Raw genomic sequence first — 21,164 nt, 5'->3', positions numbered from 1 at the left:
TCTCCCCTTCTCAAACCGAACGTGTTTAGATCTCTAATTGGAAACTGAAAGAAAAGGAAATTCTTCATTAAAATATTACCTTACTAGTAAAATATCTCCTGCTCATTTTTTCTTTCCTAAATATACCTATCTCCTAAATCCAAGAAACTATGCCTGGGGAACGTGTCTTAGTTCTAGATTCTCAATAGCTTTTCTGTAGTTAAAGGCTCCAACTAGCCCAGTTGTTCCTTGAAAGTAAGCTCATCTGGAGTGGTGGTAGGTGAAGATGTTTGCAACCTTTCTATTACGTTGCAGGTAAAGATCTGCTTTATTGTAGAAATTGACTTATTTCATTCCCTCATAAAGACAGCTATTAACTATTTCGTGCATTCTTCTCTCCCAACAGAAAAAGACAAAATCTTCAAAGCCTTCAAAATCAGAAAAAGATAAGGAGTCCAGAAAAGGAAAAGGAAAAAGTTCAAAGAAATGAAATGAAACTGTTTTTCACTACTGACAGCCACTTTTTACTCACCCCGTTGACCCGTCTAGCTTGTCTAGATAATGCCTTGTTTTTTCCAAAGGAATCATATTTTAGCATAATGGGGCAACTCAGTGGTCCCATTATAAATAAACGGTGGTACAGCTAGAGGGATGTAACCGGTAGGCTAACATACACCTCTTATAGAGGTTGATAGGACTGCTTGGGTCCTCCACTGTCCCCTGTCAATCTAATTAGATTGTGCTTCATATTGACTGTATAATCAGAAACTACATGTGAGCTTTGGAGTCAGATTTTAGTTAACAGTATATGCCTGGGAACATTGGTACTAAGGCAACTTTTGTAGGCTTAAGAATTTATCCCAATGGCCATTATAGGACCGATGCCGATTTTTTTAAAAAGGTAGTTACTATTATGTGGTGAAATTTTGTAAATAAATCATAATACAAAACAGTCACCACCTAGAACTGGTGTTCTTTGTATATTGTCAAATATCTTACAAAATATAAATCAGGAATAAACATGTTCCACATGACACATGTGCAAATTCTTAAAAATGTCATCTTGTACAGTAAAATAGTATGTTGGTATATTACATTCCTTATTAGTTTGCAAATGATTGGGTAAAAAGCTAACTCTTCCTCACTAACCAGTTGTGTGAAGCAGAACTTTGGCCGTTAGACAGTCAGAACTCTCATTCCCAACTTGATTACCTCTATGAGTGCCAGCCATATCTCTGTTGTGAACAGCATGTCATGGACAGGCCTCTGTGGCATCACTGGGGGGGATGGGCGGCTGTAAAAGGATTGCCACATTTTTAGCCTTCCAGAGTCTCAACTCATCAGGTTCAAACCAGTAGGGTCTAGGTCAGGTCAGAATCTTAGTCTCACTCTGACTTGGGACAAAATGAATGCTGGCTTTTGTTTGCCTCTGGGAGCTCTGGTTCTGCCCTGTGACTGATTCCACAAACCATACTGGAATTTTAGATTGTCCCTGTAACTGTACTTGCTGAGTAGCTCTGAGGCTGTGCAAGTAGCCTGGAATTTAGCTGTCTAGCTGTTTTGAAATTTTGTCAGGAAATGTTCAGAGGTATGTGCTAAAAGGAATGTAAAATTAGGATACTATTTCCTCCCTTTAAGTAATTGACAGTATTGTTTGGGAGGTGAGACATGAAGTTCTTGAGACATTTAAAGTGTACTTACCAGTGTGAAAAATGTCTTTCATGTAGACTAAGTTCATTATGGGAATAAAATGTTGCCTTCAGTCTTGCCCCTCTCTTTGTTAAAGCCCAGCTCGAAACTTCTGCTTCAGTGAAGATCTCCTTGATTGACGACTGCCTCACCTCACCAGTGGGGTGAGCATGGCTTTCTTTCGCATATTCTTCTGTTTCTATTGCTTTTTGATATGAAAGTCATGTCTGCCTACTTGTTTTTTATTCGCCAGGAAAGGGAGTGTAATCTCCTTGCAGCCAGAACAATGAATATGAGTTTACTTGTAAATTATGATTTTGTTAATAATTCTAAATACTCTGTGATTGATTGGCATAATCAATGTATAAGATAAATAACTTTTAGAGTTAGAGGTTATAAATACGCTCTTTAAAATAGGAGGACAACATGGATCTGCTGGAGCTACGTGATGGCCACGTATCTTTGCAGAATAAAACTGCATACTTCTTTTGACATCCATTGTGTCTTGGCCATTTTGGAAGCTGTTACAAACTACTGTGCTTTATCCTTCATCCTTTTAAGTTTTTGCGGTCCATTATTGCAGCAACATTATTTGGCCTCTTGAAGTTATTAACAAGGAGCAGTGTTGTATGTACTGGGAGGAGTATCTTCCTAAATAAGTTCTGGTGTAATTATGCTTATTAGTGAATGTTTAAAGCCCATAACTCCCCAGATATGATGTGCTTTACTCTCACAGATCCTAAGTGCCTATGGCTCTTATTCCTATAACTTTACAACATCCCTCCAGTGATAATGGGAAAACAAGAGGATGATAGGTGGTTTAATGATAATGACTTGTATCACTTAGTAAAGCCAAGGCCTCTGGCCTATTCTCTAGCCAGGCTTTGTGGGAGGAAGATCAGATCATAAAGTTGGAGGCATCATGTATGTGGATACTTGGATGTGATAAAACATTATTGTCCCTTGGGTATTACCATAGGCTTGCAGGTACCTTTGTAATACTCAGGATGCTGGTGGCTATGCTGTTAACATTCAGAGTTAGGCTATTTGCCTCATTTCTGCCAGCTGCTCAGACTTTGGTGACATTGGCTTTGGCTGACAAGGAAGCATATACTGATGCAGGAAAAATGGCGGTGTGTGTGATATGGGGAAGATTCTGGAAAATGTACATCTTCAGGGGAAATCAAATGATTTAATTTTGTGAAAGGAATTAACAACTCAGGAGATAGCTTGTGGTTTATAGTTTCATTCTTTCAAATTGGTGTTTTTATTCTAAGACTGATTGTGCTAAACTTCTCATTTCAAACTTTTAAGTGTTAATGTCTGTGCTGCCCAGACTTCACAATGCTGTCTCCCTTTTTCTATCTCCAAATCCAGGAAAACATTACAAATATCTAATCAACAATTTTATTTTAAAGGAGATATTTCAAAATATAAAAGTTATCAAAAAGTTGAATATTTACAGTTACATCATAGGCTACTGTATATGTAAGACTTTGAAGAGGAACTCTACAAAGTATAACAAACAGCAAGGCTATATGTCACTGTTTTGCCACTCTACAATGGCAACTGTACAATGTCTGTGACCTGGAGAGTCTTTCTTTTTTCTGTATCCAAAAGCCACCAGGAGTAGAAACTTGGCCTCCTGTGGAATCTTTTCAGCAGGAACATATCTAGAAAAGAAAAAAAAACCCAAGCCCCACATCTTTAGAATGTTTAAGTAACTGGCAGGCACTAATGAAGCCAAGCTATACTAAAGAAGTTTTTGCTCATTTCTGGAATGTGGAGCAGGATGACTATTCAAGTTAGAAACCTCTGGTCTGTAATCAGTATTGAGTTTAAATCTGAAAGTGTACATGCGAACTGTTAAACTGTTATAAAGTGAGGGTGATGGTAATAGCCACTTTCCTGGTAAGAATGGGAAATTGCAAGGTAAGTGCTCAGCAATCTATGAAGATTTTCCTGAAACTGAATGGTCATTAATGGTTCCTTCTCTAAAAGGAGTCAGTGAACAGTAGCCTCAGCTAATATTCATTGTACAATAAGACATTTATAGTGACTTTTTATAGTCACAATTGTAGCATAATCATAACTTCCATATAGGAACCATGGGACTAAGCCTCTACTTTAACGCAGGGATAGTGTGGAGAGAGTCTATGTTAAAAACATAAGATCCTCCTTTGGTGGAATTGCAGAGTATCCTCCTGCAGATAATAGTTACAAACTCAGGACAAAATATAACTACTCAAAGGCATTGGAAGAGCAACCAAAAGCTGGTAGAGATTGGAAAGGTGTAAACTCTTGAAAAAAGAGAAGTCCACTGGGTAAGATTCATCTTCATATGTGTTTGCACCTGAGGGTAAGTCCATGAGGACCGTGAAGTCATAGTCTTACTAGCTCAGAGAGAGAATAGAGTTTGGGCTTGCCAGAACTACTGAAATGATAGGGATAATATCCCGAAAATCTGCATATAAACTCCATGTAAACCCTTGAACTTCACAGGCTTAGAAGAGACTTTTATGCTGGACTAGAAGAAGCACAGTTCCACGTTTAAGGGAATGCCATGTGTTAGAAAACTGAGGGCTGCTTCTAGGATCTGAGGGCCCCGGTACTCTCACGGTAAGAATGGAATTCACCAACAGGCTGGACAAGAGTCTCACATTAGATTGCAGCTCCAACCAACTTGGAGCCTTTTGAGATCCTGAACAGAAGACTCTGCTAAGCCGTGCCTATATTACTGATCCACAGAAATTGTGAGGTAGATAGGTTCTGGTTCAAGATGGCAATGTAGGAAGATCCTGAACTACCTCTTCCTATGGACGCAGTGCATCTACAGCTACATATGGAACAAGTCCCTCTGAAAGAGATCCAGAAACTAGCTGAGCAACTGCTGCATATCAGGTGAAAAAGAAAAAACCCACATCAAAAACAGGTAGGAGAGGGTGAGAAAATTTTGCCATATACTCTCCCCCCCCCCCCAATGAAGACACACAACCAGGAGGGAATTCAACAACTCCTAGCTTTCTCCCTGAGGAGTGAAGGTTTTGGACCCCCCATTTCATGCCCTGACTTTTAAGACTTCCACCTGAGAGATGGGCCTCCAAAACCTCTAGCTTTAAAAGGCAACGGGCCTTGTATCCATGAGAACTAAAAGGAAACAGTTCAAAATGAGATCACATGGACCCACAGTGGCTAATCCCCCAGGGCCCAGCTCAGAGGTAGCAGACTGAAGTGCACCCAGTCTATGTGAAAAAGGCCTATTAAAAGCTTTGGCTTGAGGGGCAGGCTTCTAATTTAACACATACTTAGGGGCCAGCTGCAACACTCTGCTGAGACTGCAGGGCTAGCAGGCACCATCTTTGTGTTCTTTCTCTGCCTTGTGCCAGGTGGCTCTCTCAAAAAGGAGCTTGTGCACAAGTCTGGCACTCCAGTTTCTGCTGCCACCCAGGGGACACCCCTTAATCACCTAACTCTGGTGGCCATCAGGGTTTTACGTTTGCAAGTCCCAACTGGACTGTCACAGAAACCATTCTTAACCAGCTAGTCTTCCAGGCCATAATGCAGAGGCAGCAGACAGAAATGGCCGGTCTTTATGAAAGAGGCTTATTTGCTTAATTTAATAACTGTGGCCTGAAGGTTCACCTTCCAATCAGCCTGCATCTAGGTGCTGACTGAGATTCCCCCTTCAGGATACTGACAGGTCTTGGGAGCAACTAAGAAGGAAGAACCAGGGTAGTGTTGAATGGTTAGGCTCATTTCCCACATGCGGCCACTCCTTCAAGACTGGGAGAGGTGGCTGTCTTAGCTAATGTGTAGAAACCAACACAGAGTCAATGAAAATGAGGAAACAGAGGAATATGTTCCAAACAAACAGGTAAAACCTCAGAAAAAGACCGTAATGAAATGGAGGTAAGTGATTTACATGATAAAGAGTTTACAGTAATGGTCATAAAAACAATTCATTAACAAAGTGAAGAAAGTACTAAACAAATCACAGACTTGAAGAATACAACCACTGAACTGGATAATACAATAAAAAGTCTCAATAGCAGAATAAATGAACAGAAAGGATCAATGAAACTGAAGACAGGTCCATGGAACTCAGCTAATCGGCACAGCAAAAAGATAAAAGCATGAAAAAAAGTGATTACAGTTTAAGGGATTTATGGGATAACATCAACCAATATTCACATTATAAGGGTCCTAAAAGAGAGGAGTGAGTCTGAAAATTTCCCTAACTTGGGGAAACAGACATCCAGATCCAGGAAACTCAGAGTTCCAAGCAAGATGAACCCAAAGAGACCCACACCAAGACACATTATAATTAAATTGCCAAAAGCGAAAGGAGAGAAGCAACTTGTTACATACAAGGGAACCCCTGTAAGACCATCAGCAACTTTTTCAGTAGAAACCTTTGCAGATGAGAAGACAGTGGCGTGACATAAACTGCTGTGAAAGAAAAATGCTAACCAAGAATATTCTACCTGGCAGTGTTGTCCTTCGGAACTGAAAGACAGTTTTCCAGACAAGGAAGACCTAAGAAGTTCATCACCGCTAGACCAGCCTTAGGAAATGTTAAAGGTGCTTCTTTAAGCTGGAAGTGCTGGTTAATAAGAGGAAAACATATGAAAGTATAAATCTGAATGCTTAAAGGTTAATATATAACTTCAGAATAATCTTGTTGTAATGGTGGTGGGTTAATCACTTACAAAAGTAATAAAAATAACCATCATGACAGTAATGGACACCCAAGATGCAGAGATACAAACTATGACAGTAAAAACAATGGGGAGTAAAAATGTAGAGCCTCAAAAAAAAAAAAAAAAAAAATGTAGAGCCTCAGAACTTACCAACTTAAAATAGGTTGAATATAATCCTCATGGTAACCACAAAACAAAAATCTACAGTAGATACACGAAAGATAAAAGGGATCTAAGCATACCCCTATAGAAAGTCATTAAATCAAAAAGAAGAAAGGAACAATGGACTTACTGCCATTTTTATGGTTTTCTGGCTATTTTGTAAGTCCATATCTGTCAATAATTAAATGCAAATTGCTAAATCCTTTGATGAAGAGTGGCTGAATGGATTAAAAAACAATATCCATCTATCCTGATGCTGACAAGAGACTCAGTTTTAAGGACACAGACTGAAAGTGAAGGAATGGGAAGGATATTCCAGGCTAATGGAAATCAAAAGAAGGCTGGAATAACTTTACTTATACCAGACAAAAAGGATTTTAAAACAGACTGTAATAGACAAAAGAAGGTCATTATACAATGAAAAAAGGTCAACACAAAAATGGATATAACATTTTAAGTATGCACCCAACATAGAAACATCTAAAGATATAAAGCAAAAATTAAGGTCTAAAAAATAACAATATAGTAAGAGTAGGGGACAGACAGTGGATAAATCATCCAGACAGGAAATCAGTATAAGGAAACACCGCACTTAACAGACATTTACAGTGCATTTCATCCAAAAGCAGAATACACAGACTTAAGCACACATGAAACATTCTCGAGGACAGATCATAGGTTAGGCTATGAAAACAAGTCAATAAATTTAGGAAGACTGAACATCTTTTCTAACCACAGTGGTATGGAACTAGAAGTCATTTATAAGAAGAAAACTGGAAAATTCAAAAATATGTGGAGATTCAACAACATGGTATGGAACAACCAGTGGGTCAGAGAAGAAATCAAAAGAAAAAATATCTTGAGACAAATGAAAATGGAAAGACAATATACCAAAACTTAAGGGATGCGGTGAAAGCAGTTTTTTTTTTTTTTTTTAAGATTTTATTTATTTATCTGAGAGAGAATGAGAGAGAGCTTGAGAGGGGGAGGATCAGAGGGAGAAGGAGACCTCCCACTGAGCAGGGAGCCCGATGTGGGACTCAATCCCGGGACTCCAGGATCATGACCTGAGTCGAAGGCAGTTGCTTAACTAACTGAGCCACCCAGGCGCCCAACAAAAGCAGTTTTAAGAGGGAAGCTCATAGCAATTAATGCCTACATCAAGAAACAAGAAGGATCTCAAGGTAAACATAACTAACTTTATACCTCAAGGAACCAGAAAGAACAAGCTAAGCTAAAGTTAATAGAAGGAAGAAAATAACAAAGAGCAGAAATAAAGGAAAGAGACTAAAAAGACAATAAAAAACAGCAATAAAAAAGAGCCGGTTAAAGAAAATAGATAAACCTTTTGCTAGACTCACCAAGAGAAAAGGACTCAGAAATGAAAGAGGAGATATTAAACGGATAACACAAATACAAAAGATCATAAAAGACTACTATGAACTACTACACACCGACAAATGAAACAACTTAGAAAAGAAATGGAATATTCCTAGAAACATAGAACCTTACAAGACTGAATCATGAAGAAACAGAAAATCTGAGCAGACCAATTACTAGAAAGGAGGTTGAAGTAATCAAAAAACCTCTCAGCAAACAAAAGTCTAAGACAAGATGGCTTCACTGGTGAATTTTACCAACATTTAAAGCATTCAAACCAATCCTTCTCAAACTCTTCCAAAAATAGAAGAGGAGGGAACCCTTCCAAACTCATTTTATGTGCCAGCATTAGTTGGCTACCAAAACCAGACAAGGATACCACAATAAAGTAATAGGCCAATATTCCTGATGAACATTGATGCAAAAATCCTAAGCAATCTATTAGCAAACTGGATTCAAAAATGTTAAAAGGATCATACACCACGATCAACTGGGATTTATTCCAGGGATGCAAGGATAGTTTAGCATCTACAAACCAATCAGTGTGATATACCACATTAAGAAAATGAAGAATAAAAATCATATGATCAGTTAGTAGATACAGAAAAAGCATTTTAACAATATTCAACATCCACTGATGTTAAAAAACTTCACCAAAGTGGGTATAGAGGGAACATACCTCAGCATAATAAAGGCCATATAGGAGAAGCCCATAGCTATCATCCTTCTCAATGGTTAAAAGCTTAAAAGCATTTCCTCTAAGATCAGAAAGAAGATAAGGACCCCTACTCTTGCCACTTTTAATTAAACATAGTACTTGAAGTCCTAGCCAGAGCAGTTACGCAAGAAAAAGAAAGAAAAGGCATACAAATTGGAAAGGAAGAAGTTAAAGTGTCACTATTTGCAGATGACATGGTATATATAGAAAACCCTAAAGACCACTAAAAAACCGTTAAAGCCTAATGAGTTCAGTGAAGTTTCAGGATACAAAATCAATATATAAAAGTCTCTTGCACTTCTATACACTAATAATGAACTATCAGAGATTAAGAAAACAATCCCACTTAAAACTGCATAAAAAAGGAATGAAATACTTATGTGTAAATTTAACCAAGGAGGTGAAAGACCTGTACGCTGAAAACTGTAAGACATTGGTGAAAGAAATTAAAGACAGATATTCTGTGGTCACAGATTGGAAGAATCAAAACTGTTAAAGTGTCCTTACTACCCAAAACAATCTACAGATTCAGTGCAGTTTCTATCAGTTTCCAATGATATTTTTTCACAAAAATAGAATAAACAATCCTAATGTTTGTATGGAACCACAAAAGATCCTGATTAGCTAAAGCAATCTTGAGAAAGAAGAACACAACTGGAGGCACATTTCCTGAAACTATATTACACAGCTATAGTAATCAAAACAGTATGGTATTGGCATAAAAACAGTCACATAGTAGACAGTAGATGTGAAGATCAGTGGAACAGACTAGAGAGCTCAGAAATAAACCTATGTATATATGGTCAATTAATTTGTGACAGAGGAGCCAGGAATATATAATGGGGAAAGGAGAGTCTCTGTAATAAGTGGTGTTGGGAAAACTGGACCACTAGCTCACACCATACACAAAAATCAACTCAAAATGGATTAAAAACTTGAACAGAAGACCTGAAAGCATAAAACTCCTAGAAGAAAATATAGGGGGTAATAAGCTCCTTGACATCAGTCTTGGTAAGGATTTTTTGGATTTGACACCAAAAGCAAAGGCGGCAAAGCAGCAAAGCAAACGTAAACAAGTGAGACTATCCTAACTACAAAAAACTTCTGCATAACAAAAGAAACCACCAACAAAATGAAAGGGCAGCACATGGATTGGGAGAAAATATTTGCAAATCATAGATCTGATAAAGGGTTAATATAAAGAACTCATACAGTTCAGTAGAAAAAAAGCCACTTAAAAATGGGCATAGGATCTGAATAGAAATTTTTCCAAACAAGATACACAGATGGTCAACAGGTACATGAAAGGGTGCTGCTAAACATCACAGGTTATCAGGGAAATGTAAATCGAAACCACAATGATGTATCACCTCACACCTGTTCAAATGGCTATTACCAAAATGACAAGAAATCACAAGTGCTGGGAAGGATGTGGAGGTGCCTTGGGCACCGCTAGGGATGCAAACTGGTGCAGCAACAGGGAAAAACAGTATAGAGGTTCCTCAAAAAATTAAAAATAGAATTACCATGTGGTCCAGCTGTTCCACTGTTGGGTATTTATCTGAAAAACAAAATCACTATCTTGAAAAGATACCCCTATGTTCATTTTGGCATTATTTACAATAGCCAAGATTAGGAAACAACCGTAAGTGGCCATCTACACTGGATAAAGAAAATGGCACGTGTGTATGCATGCATGCACATAAACACAGGAATATTATTCAGCCATAAAAAAAGAAGGAAATACTGCCATTTGCAACAACATGGATGGACCCTGAGGGGGAGGGCACTATGGTAAGTGAGATTAGAGAAAGACAAAATACTGTATAGTCTGACTTATGTGTATGAAAAAATTGGAATTCATGGATACAGAGAACAATTTGTTGCCAGAGGCCTGGGGTGGGGAGTGGGTGGAATGGATGAAGGTGCTCAAAAGGTACAAGGTCATAAGTCTGGGGGATATAAGGTACCGCATGTTAACTATAGTTAACCATATTATATATTTGGAAGTTACTAAGAGATTTAAAAGTTCTCATTAACAAAAATTTGTACCTCTGTGTGGTGTGGATGTTAACTCACTGTGGTAATCATTTCTGTATATATAACCATTATGTTATACACCGAAAACAACTGATATCAACTATCAATAAAAAAATTGACATAGTTAATGTATATTATTTTAAGATGCTAAATTTATGATGTTATACAGCAACAGGAAAACGAAACGAATCCCAATCATAATTTGAGCAAGCTTTAAAAATAGAATTTGACAAGCTGATTCTGAAATTTTATAGGGAGATGGAAAGGATTAAGAGTAGTCAAAACAATCTTGGAAAAAAATGACAACATTGGAGGATCCACAGTACCTGACTTTTAGATATACTAGAAAGCCACAGTAACCAAGACAGTGTAGTATTGAAATAGGGGACAAATACATCAATGGAAAAGAAGAGAGTCCAGAAATAGATCAGTATTTAAAACCTCATTGGTTTTCAACAAAAGCACCCAAGCAATTCAATGAGGAAAGAAAATACTTTTCAACAAATGGTATTGGAAGACTGGATATCCAGTTGGGGTAGGGGAGAATGTTAGTCCTCGTCTCACAATGTAAACAAAAATAATTTCAAAATGGATCGCAGACCTAGAGCTTCTAAAAGAAAACATATTAGAATATGCTTGGGAGTTGTTAGTAGGCAAATATTTTTTTAGACAGGATACAATAACCATAAAACTTAAAAATGTATAAATTATAAATTCCATCAAAATCTCATCAAAAGATACCATTAAGGAGAAGAATTGGGAAGCCACAGAAAGAGAAAATATTTGCAAAATATATCTGACAGACCTGTATCTAGAAAATACAAATAAAAGAAGTTTTACAACTCAGTAACAAAAAGACAACCCAGTAACAATGGGGAAAGAACAGTCTTCAGCAAAAGGTACTGGGACATGTACATGGCAAAAGAAGGAAGTTGGATCCCTAAACTCACCATACACAAAAATTAAATGGACCAAAGATGTAAATGTAAGAGCAACAACTATAAAACTCTTTAAGATGGGACTCCAAAAGCACAAGTAACCAAAGGGGGGAAAAAAACAGGGAAAAAAAGATAAACTGGACTTCATTAAAATAAAAATATTTACGTCAAAGGATACTATCAAGAAAGTAAAAAATTATTCCACAGGATGAGAGAAGATATTTGCAAGTCATGTATCTGATAAAACACTGGTGTCTAGGGTCTGTTAAGAATTCTTATATCTATAAAAAGACAAATTACCCAGTTAAAAAATGGGTAAAGGACTTGGATAGACAGTTCTCCAAAGAAGATACACAATGACCAACAAGCATGTGAAAAGATGTTCCATATCCTTAGTCATTAGGAAAATGGGAAATCAAAACCACAAATGAGATACCACTTCACACCTACTAGAAGGATTATAAACAAAAAGACAAGTGTTGATGAGGATGTGGGGAAACCCGAGCCTTCATATGCTGCTGGTGGGAATGTAAGAGCGTGCAGGTGCTATGGAAAGCAGTTTGGACCAGCAAGGACCGGCAAAGAGGCTAGGGGGGCTGCCCCCCAGTGAGCAGAGGCGGCGGCTGACGCTCTTTGTTTTTGCACATGCGATAAAAAGCTCCCGGACGGTTTATGAAGGAACTCGATACACTGCAGGCAGACTGAGAGCACCTGCCCATGGACTGGGTGACAGGGGTGAGGGTGAGATGAGTCACAGATAATGACCGGGCTTCCCCCCAGACCAGCGGCTTGAACGGAGCGGCTCCTGACTGAGGCAGGTGGTGAGAAAACCTAGAGTGGCGTTTTAACCAGGTGAGGGGAGATGCCGTGGCAGGGACTAAGCTCCCTGCCTCCCTTTGCAGTATGTGTGGCCATGGGAAAATTCTTGCCAGTGGAATGCAGATGGCAGGGGTGTGTGCAGCTTCCACGTGACATGAATGAGACTTGGAAAGAAAAAGGGATTTCTCAAATCTGTGGATGCCAAAAGTTTTATAATACATTCTGAATTTTAAAAAACTCCACTGTTCCTAGCTCTCTCTAGTTTTAATGGACTGATTAAAAAGAAGCCCTTGTGATTTGATAAAATGCATTATAGTTGGAATCCTTGATGCTGCTTGGCCAAAAGGCCTTTGTCACCGTGGAGACAGTACGACTAGCATTTTTAAAGGACATCGACGGTTTGTTGTCAGATTCTTCAAATCTGACCGAGTTACATGATGCACAAAAAGGGGCCACTGCCAATACAAAGTGTAAAACGCTGTCTACTCTGTGGCCCCTTGGGCCCTGGGAAGGGGAGTAGATGGTCTGGGACTTACCTGCACAGGCCACTCACTGCTCCACCTCTGTTCGCAGGTACTGGGTACAGTCCGAGATTTTTTTCAGTTGAGCAAAGTTTAATCTTTCTGAACACATAGGACATGTGCTTTCAGTGTTTAACATGCTGTTTGGGGAGGGAAAGGCAGAGTAGATTAAATATATACTATTCCTTTAGCTTTGGGTTATTGTAACGTGAAAAACGATTCCTGTCTACACCTCCTTAGTACATATTCATCACGCAATTTAAGAATTAGGAATATTCAGTCTCATGCAAGATCCTCTTTAAGGATAATGGTCTCAAAGGTCAAGAAGGTTTGGGTCCTGAATAAGGAGATCTCAAAATAAAAGAGGAGTTGAATGAAAGGCCTATTTTTGGGTAAATCTGTGTGACTGAATGAAACAAATGCACACTTACATCTTAAATTCTGAGTACAGAGCAGGGAAGTCGCAATGTGGACACACAGTCCAATCATCCTTCAACATGTGTCGACCCTGGAAACAGTACATTTAAGAGTAAAATTCATCATTTAAAAAATTCCTGCCATTATTCAATTATAATAAATGTATTAAAATTAAAAGCCAAGACCTCTAAATTAGGGGAGCAACTGACTAGAAAGAGATGGCATCAAACAGACTGAAGCCAGATTTCATTTATCACATTTATGTATAAAGAATAGTCTTCAATTTTGTGACATCATTACCTAAATTTATTTCCCTTTAAATAAAGTTTATGTTAGCCTAGTGATTAATGAATAATCTGGTATCTAAAATTTTCTAATAGGGGGCATGTGGATGGCTCAGTCGGTTGAGTGTCTGACTCTTGATTTTGGCTCAGGTCATGATCTCAGGGTCGTGGGATCGAGTCCTGTGAACCCTGTGTTGGGCTTCGTGCTCGGCATCGAGTCTGCTTATCCCTCTCCTGCTCCTGCCCCTGCCCCCCCCAACTCATGCCGTACTCTCTTTCAAATAAAATAAAATTTTTCTACTAGGTCTTAAGATTAATAATAAAAACCGCCACTTATTCAGTATGCCAGGTAGTACACTAAGGCTTCACACATGTTCTGTCATCAACCTGCGGTTTATCTCAATAGGCAGGCATTGTTATGTTTGGACCCAGCAAGGTAAAGCAAATTGCAGAAGGTTATATAGCCAATAAAGCAGCAGAAAAAGGATTTAAGCCCAGGACCATCTGATCGCCAAGTGTGCTTTTTACACATCAAGTATTCAAAAGAACTATAAATAGAAGATATAAAGAACTTACTGTTACAATGCAATATGGGATGTTATTTTTACATCCAGGACAGAGGAGTTCACACTCTGGGAGAAGAAATTCGCAGAATGGACACGGGGTTGTGGCCTCTTCTGTCTCGGATGTATCAGGTCTCCTGTGAGAGAGAATCATGTGGAACATGCCTACTTCTTCACAGTCAGGATCTGAGACTAGAGAGAAGCTCACATCAACCTGCACTCCAGCTCAGGGAGGAAGGAGAGGGACTGAGTGGTTAAACCGGAGCATTATCCAGGCCACATTTGGGGGCTGGAGTTCACAGCACGGTAAATGGCAGAAACATGGGTGGGTCTTGCTGGATCTTCTCTTCCTGTGCCACCAATGCCGCTGATGGGGTAAGCTTGCTTCTTCCCCTGTCCCCCTTTTGTGGACCAAAGCGGTAAAGGCTATTCAGGGCTGTGCAACAGGACTTCTGTGACAATGGCAATGTTCCAGTTCTGTGCTCTCGTACGGTAACCAGGAGCCACGTGAAGCTTCTGAGCACTTGAAATATGGATAGTGGGAGGAACTAAGGTTTGTATTTTTTAAAATTTTAATTAATTTAAATTTAAATAGCCACACGTGGCTAGCAGTTACCATATGAGACCTCATAGCTGTAGAGGAGTCTTCTGTGGGGAGAGAATGACTAGCTTGTCTTCCGAGCTAGTGCCCGGGCCACAGTGGCATTGAACGGTCAGGGTAGATGTATGTGCTCTGGGCACCCCCCGACTCTCAACGAGGAGGAACCCTCTGTGCTCAGGATGACAAAGCTGGAAGACAGAGGTCTCTGTCCTTGCATCAGGACACAGCAGCCCTGAGCCATGACACTGTGTTTAGAAGTCAAATACTGACTTTTTCAAGCCATTGTTGGGTTTTCTGCTGCTGGTAGCTGAATACAATCCTAATCGCCACCCCCAGTCCATTCTCTGCCTTAGCCTGCACATTGGCAACCAGAGTCTGAAAACTACGTTTGTGAAATGTGATGAGGTAGCAGAATCAGCTGTCACTGCCTACCTGACCATGGCCTCGATCTTCTTTTTGTATTTGGCATCTATTTTGTTGCGGTACTCGGGCCTCATCAACATGGCTGCGAAGCTGAAAGCAGAGTTCTTCAGGCCTGCTCGGTGACACTCGATCACTGTGGACGTCAGGATTGGCACGATGTCTGCAATACACACGGGAGAGCAGAAAGCCCAGGGCTTCTGCTGTCATGACTGTCCCCGTTCAGGAGGACAACACAATCGCACCTCTAAGTTTGCTTTTCCTGGCAAAGAACCAGATAGGACCTGTTTCATGAGGAAAGGGTGCTCATCAAAATGTCCTTCCTGTGGTTATACTGTGTTTTGCCTTGTAGCCCTGGGACCTGCACTCCCTTGATGTCCCCTTTTGCCTGTATCCTCCCCAAACCACTCATGCGTTTTGCGTTTGACAGGACTGCCCGTGAATGGTCAGGGAGATTAGTCATTTTATGCACTGACCTCTCTGTGTGCGTCTATGTCTTCAGGACAGATACCCAGGAGGTGAGTTACTGGATCAAAGAACGTGACTTTTTAAAAAAAATGCTCTTAGCACAAGTTGCCAAATTCCTTTCTAGAAAGGCCATACCATTGTCCATTCCTAGGAGCAGTCATGTGAGTGCCCGTCCAATTGCACCCTTTGCCAGCATGGTATACAATTATTGTAAAGTCTTTTTCATGTAACAAGAAAGAATATAGTTATAGAAGAGGGGTTGGTGAATTTTGACCCGTGGGCCAAATCTGGCCCTCTGTTTTTGTATGGCTCATGAGCTAAGAGTGGCCTTTATGTTTTCAATGGTTGAAAAAAATCAAAAGAAAAATATTTTGTGACATGTGAAAATTATATGACATTCAAAGGTCAGCATCCCAAAATAAAATTCTGTTGGAACACAGCCATGCTCATTCATTTTCTTACATTTTATATAAAAATAGTAGCTGTGACAGACCGTTATGATCCATGAAGCCCCCGACATTTGACATCTGTACCTTTACAGAAAGATTTTGTTGACCCCCGTCATAGAATGTGAGAAAGTCTTTTAACTGAAGAATGTTATAATGACAAGTCGTTAAGAATAATGGGACCTTTTATAGTGGCGGTGGCCCGTTGTGGTTGAGAGTGGAGTCAGACTTACTAGCTAACAGTGTGATCTTGGGCAAGTGTTACTGTACTTCTTTTCCCTCCGTTTGCTTCTCTTGTGAAATAGGGAAAATAATAAGAGTACCCATGGGTGTAGTTTTGAGGCTGTTGTCCTTAGAAAGATCTGTTTGATCTTGGCTGGCATCTGGGAACTTGGATTTTGGGCGAGTTTCTACCCTTTCCAGATGAGAGTGGCTCACTGTGCCTAAATTCTTTGTACAGTATGGTTTATGCTGAACACCTGCTTTCTGGGAGTCTGGAAATGTTTCCATGCCAGGTAGGGGGTGCCTACATGACCAGCCCCCAGTACAACCCCTGGGCACTGAGTCTCTCATGAGCACCTCCGGTAGATACCATTTTACATGTGTTGTCACACAACTCACGGCTGGAGGAGTGTGTCCTGTGTGACTCCACTTGGAGGGGACTCTTGGAAACATGCACCTGTTCTCATCCAGACTTCACCTCGCGCGCCTTTTCCCTTTGCCAGTTTGGTTTTGTATTCTTCTGCTGAAATAAATCTTAGCCTTCAGCACTATTACGTGTTGCGTTCTATGAGTCCTAGTGAACTTGGGGGTGGTCCTGGGGTCCCATTAGACTACTTCCTGGGGTGGGTGTGAGGATTAATGAGTTAATCTGTGTAGAGAAGAGTGACTGGCAGAGTTGGTGACTGTAGATCTTACGATGCCACACTGATGCACAAATATGGGTGACAGGCTCTTCTCAATAGTACTTACGTGATGGAAACTTGCTGATGTTGTTGGCCACCCGAATAAGCATACGTGCCCCTTTCATATGATCTCCATTTTTAACATGAATCTGAAATAAATGACATATTTTACTCAAGAGATTTTGATTAACTCTTAATTCATGCTTTGTTCCCCCAAATAATCAACTCCTTCATTATGACCCTGAGCAGGGTTGTCCCATGATCCTCACAGCCTTACCTGGCTTACGGCACTCGGGATTTCTCCTTTGTTTCTCCTTCCAGCAGCTGCTGCCTGGCCCCGTGGCCTCACTGACTTTACCCCTACTCTATGCTCTGCTTTTTACTTCGCCCCAGACCATATGACATGAGTTCACATCCCTGATCCATCTCTTACTGGCCATTTTTGGAGGGCTAATAATACCAACTTTGCCAAGTTGTGAGACCTGAAAGCTGAGGCTTTCAGGCAGAGAGAGAGATGAGTTGTTAAAGGAAGAGGGCAAAGGGGCAGCGGCAACTGGAGGGCCTGAGATTGGGTAAGTACTGAGTATGAGTGGGGCCCTGTCGCCTAGGATGAGAGGAGGCTTGGAGAGTCAACAGGGCCAGGCCATGATGTCGCCATGTCATCCAGCAAGATGGGGCAGCCCACAGAGGTGGGGGTGGGGGGTGTTGTGGGTAGGGGTGGGGGTGGAGAGAAGTAGAGCCAATAGGAGGCAGAACTGGTGGTATTTGGTGAGAATGTGCAGGGTGAGGTTAGAGTAACTCCCAGGCATCAGGTCTGAGCATTTACTGCTACATGAGAAATACGAACTGAATCTAAAGCTGCTTGTTCTGCGCTGACTCTGGGCCTCAGGCTGCCCAGCTCCGTCATCCAGACTCAAAGGTCCCAGGCTGTGCCTCTGTCAAAATCCCTGTTCCAGCTCTGGGAGGAAGCATCCACCAAAGCTGTCTTGATACCCCTGAAATGTGGATGACTTTCTTCAGTCCTTTGGGCCAAACATGCCTGTGACACATTTACATCAATTTGTTCTTACTTGAAAAGGTTTAACAGTTTCCCTTTTGGTATCACAAACAGTTAAACATCTTGAGAATGTGTGGTGCTTGCATAAAAGTCTAGAACTACAGCAAATGGGGAAGAGTCCCAGGTGCTCTTCAGTGGGAGGGGGAGAGGGTGTCTGGGGCCAGAGGAAAAGAAGTATACTTGAGAACCATCCCTGCGACTTAGGGTGGTAGAAACCCTGGTCCTGGAGGGCTGCTTGCTTATAGGATTCCCCAACTTTTGCTTCCCGTCTTCCACCCTGAAAAGCTCTATTTTGCTGGATTTGGTGCCCGCGGCACATGGGCACCACCACTCATGTCCGCAGTTGAGAGAGACCGTCCTTCTCCCTTTCTACTCCTTTCCAAATGAGACGAGGGATCCTCCTGCTGCCCTGGAGGGAAATGTACCCTCGAGGATTGCAAGTTGGAATTCTCGCTTTTTTCTTACCATCAGTGTTACAGAACTGTGTGGCCTCATACGGTAGCCACTAGCCATATAAGAGCTATTTAAATTTTAAAATTAAAATTATATAAAATTAAAAAATGTAGCTTCTCAGTTGCAGTAGCTGTATTTCCGGTGCCCCACGGCCAGGCTGGCAGCTGCCATATGGGGCAGCACAGACCCAGCCACCTACAACACTGTAGAAAGTTCTGGACAGTGCTGGTAGAGATAATTAGGATCTAAATCATTCATAACATGACTCCTCTATCCTAGGTACCGTCAAAATTAAATAAGCTCTTGTGGACTGGCCTGGAAACCAAATTAACATTAATATGGGAAGATGTACTTTGATTTAATGAAAATTTGGAAAAATATGTAAGTTGGATTCTGCCTGTATCTTTACAGAGATATGTGTGTAAATATATTACAAAATTTACATATATCTACACACATAACATTTAAGTAAATTGTACATACAAGTATTTGAGGTTTGCATGCTATAGTTTGTTTTTATTAAGAATTACTAATTGAAAAGACAGAATACACAACTGGACATAAATATAATCCTAATGTGGTCACACAAAAAAAAAGTGCACACATGTATTTACCAAAGTATAGAGGATATATACAGCACCATGGTAACAGGTGTTACATCTGGTGATGGACTTAAAGGGTAAATTACTTTTTCATTATACTTTTCTACATTCTCTAAATTTCCTCCGTGAATGTATTATTTTTATATTCAGATGAAAACTAAATAGTATTAAACATTGTGGAATTGTATAAAGTCCACTGTCTTAGAATTCATAAACTAGTAAGCTCTGGTTAAACAAAAATGCCTTAAGTAAATCTTCTTTTTGACCAGGTAATACATTTATATGCTTCAAAATCTAGACAAGATAGAAATACATACACAGAGAAACCCGCTCTCCCTCTTGTCCCCTGACTGGGGATTACTGCCATGCCTCCTCTACTTTTGCTAGCTAGACTCTTGAGTCTATTTCTCGTTTTATTTGCAACGAATATATATTCATTCTTATTTTCTGCCCTTTTGTACACAAAAGGTAGCAGACTGTATAATTATCCTGTATGTTGCTGTTTTTCACTTAACAATACAGAGATCTAGAAAATCACTCTAATCCAATGGAGGGGTGCCCATAAGAAATCCCTTCAGGTGATAAACTCACTTGGCAGATTGTGTCCCAAATCACTCAAAGGACCTCACCTTCACTAGTATATAACTGTGCAGAATCATGAGGTTGGTGGCCATCTCAGAGGGAATTTTGATCTTCTGGGATTTAAGTTCTGCATACATGCTAAAGAGAACGTCGTGAGCATTCCGATAGTTTCCTGGAAAAAAGGTGGCAAAATGACATTATTACAAAGGATGAAATCAGGACTTTCTGTAGGCCCTCATTTTATTTTTTTAAAGTTTTTATATAAATTCCAGTTAGTTAACATGGAGTGTAATATTAGTTTCAGGTGTACAAGACAGGGATTCAGTACTTTCATATATCACCCGGTGCTCCTCACAGTGTGGGCCCTCATTTTATAAGGAGATTTTGTTATTAGTAATATCTTTATAATTTCTTATATAAAGTAACTCAGTAGTTTTTCCTGTGGTAACTGATGGTACGAATATCCAGCCGGTCCCTCAGGGAGAAAATGGTGTCATCCTACCCATCTCCCTCTTCCTCAGGACACCACCACCTGCCACCAAAGCCAATGGGTCATCAAGTTTGGAGTCTACCTTCCAAGTCTCCCAAACCCAGCCTGGCCCCAGGCCCACGTTAATGCTTCTCGCCATCTGTTCGCCATCTGTCCGCAGCAGCGTGCTCCTCGCTGCTTGTTCTGCCTCCATGCTGACGTCAGAGTGTTCTTGTAAAGACCTCAAGTTCACGCTCCAACATGAAACCCTCCAAGGGCCTTAGGGATTGGCGGCAAATTCCCAAGCAAAGGGCCGGAGCCCTTCAGGATCTGCCTCTGCCGACCTTACCAACCTGACTTGGCCGTCCCCTCCCTCTGTGCCTCGGTCGGTGCCCCTGTGCCCCCTGCTGCTGCTCTCCCCGCATGCCCCTCTCTGTCCTCCTCTGCCCTCTCAGCCTTCCAAAGCTCCAGAAGCTTCCAACTTCTGTTGCCTTCTGTCATCTCCACCCTCGTGATGAGGTGGACCCCTCTCCTGACCCCCTTCTACTGGATGTCCTTTCCATCGTGGCTCTTCTCACCCTGCATAACAACCCTGAACCTACTTTCCATCTCTCCCACCAAATCACGACTCCCTGAGGGGGGAACCGTGGCTCAGTCTTCTGCATCCTGAGCTCCCACCATGTACCCTACACTAGGTGTTAGGTCAATAAAGTAGTGACTTACTTAATTGCATAGTTGCCGAAACTGTTCTGTATTTATGAACATCTAAAAGAATCAGCTTGCAAAAACTAGATGTCAGACTAATTCCCTTGGTCAATAAATATTTAGAGAGCATGTAAGTAAGTGAACGGAACCATTCTGGAGGTTCTATAAATAGTCCCTGCATGCTATTAAGAACTAGGTCAATTATAATACCACATCATCTCCCATCTTCTAGTATCTCTTCTGTTG

The 21,164-nt window shown here is 40.6% G+C and overlaps 2 protein-coding genes across 7 annotated transcripts in view; one reads left to right on the top strand and one right to left on the bottom strand.

The window, feature by feature from the left end:
• RFC1 (replication factor C subunit 1) overlaps window positions 1-6,528 on the top strand; it is a 91,456-nt gene extending 84,928 nt beyond the window's left edge. For all 5 annotated transcript variants that reach the window (XM_064584384.1, XM_064584383.1, XM_064584381.1 and 2 more), the window contains one exon: window positions 386-6,528. In XM_064584384.1, coding sequence (XP_064440454.1) covers window positions 386-469 — 84 coding nt within the window. In that variant the 3' untranslated portion in view covers window positions 470-6,528. The remainder of the gene's footprint in view (window positions 1-385) is intronic.
• WDR19 (WD repeat domain 19) overlaps window positions 3,060-21,164 on the bottom strand; it is a 100,131-nt gene continuing 82,026 nt past the window's right edge. The window contains exons 31-37 of one of the 2 annotated variants that reach the window (XM_045881308.2): window positions 19,792-19,916; window positions 17,118-17,199; window positions 15,244-15,394; window positions 14,224-14,347; window positions 13,378-13,454; window positions 12,962-13,086; window positions 3,060-3,341 (exon numbers count right to left, since the gene is read on the bottom strand). In XM_045881308.2, coding sequence (XP_045737264.1) covers window positions 12,975-13,086; window positions 13,378-13,454; window positions 14,224-14,347; window positions 15,244-15,394; window positions 17,118-17,199; window positions 19,792-19,916 — 671 coding nt within the window. In that variant the 3' untranslated portion in view covers window positions 3,060-3,341; window positions 12,962-12,974. Of the gene's footprint in view, window positions 3,342-12,961; window positions 13,087-13,377; window positions 13,455-14,223; window positions 14,734-15,243; window positions 15,395-17,117; window positions 17,200-19,791; window positions 19,917-21,164 lie in introns of those variants that run through there. The other variant, XR_010409335.1, reaches the window with a different exon arrangement.

This window comes from Mirounga angustirostris, unplaced genomic scaffold (assembly GCF_029215605.1).
Source record: "Mirounga angustirostris isolate CCGP_5_RB_7025 unplaced genomic scaffold, mMirAng1.0.hap1 SCAF_2, whole genome shotgun sequence".
Lineage (NCBI taxonomy): Eukaryota > Metazoa > Chordata > Mammalia > Carnivora > Phocidae > Mirounga > Mirounga angustirostris.
This window is presented reverse-complemented; position numbering and strand designations above follow the sequence as displayed.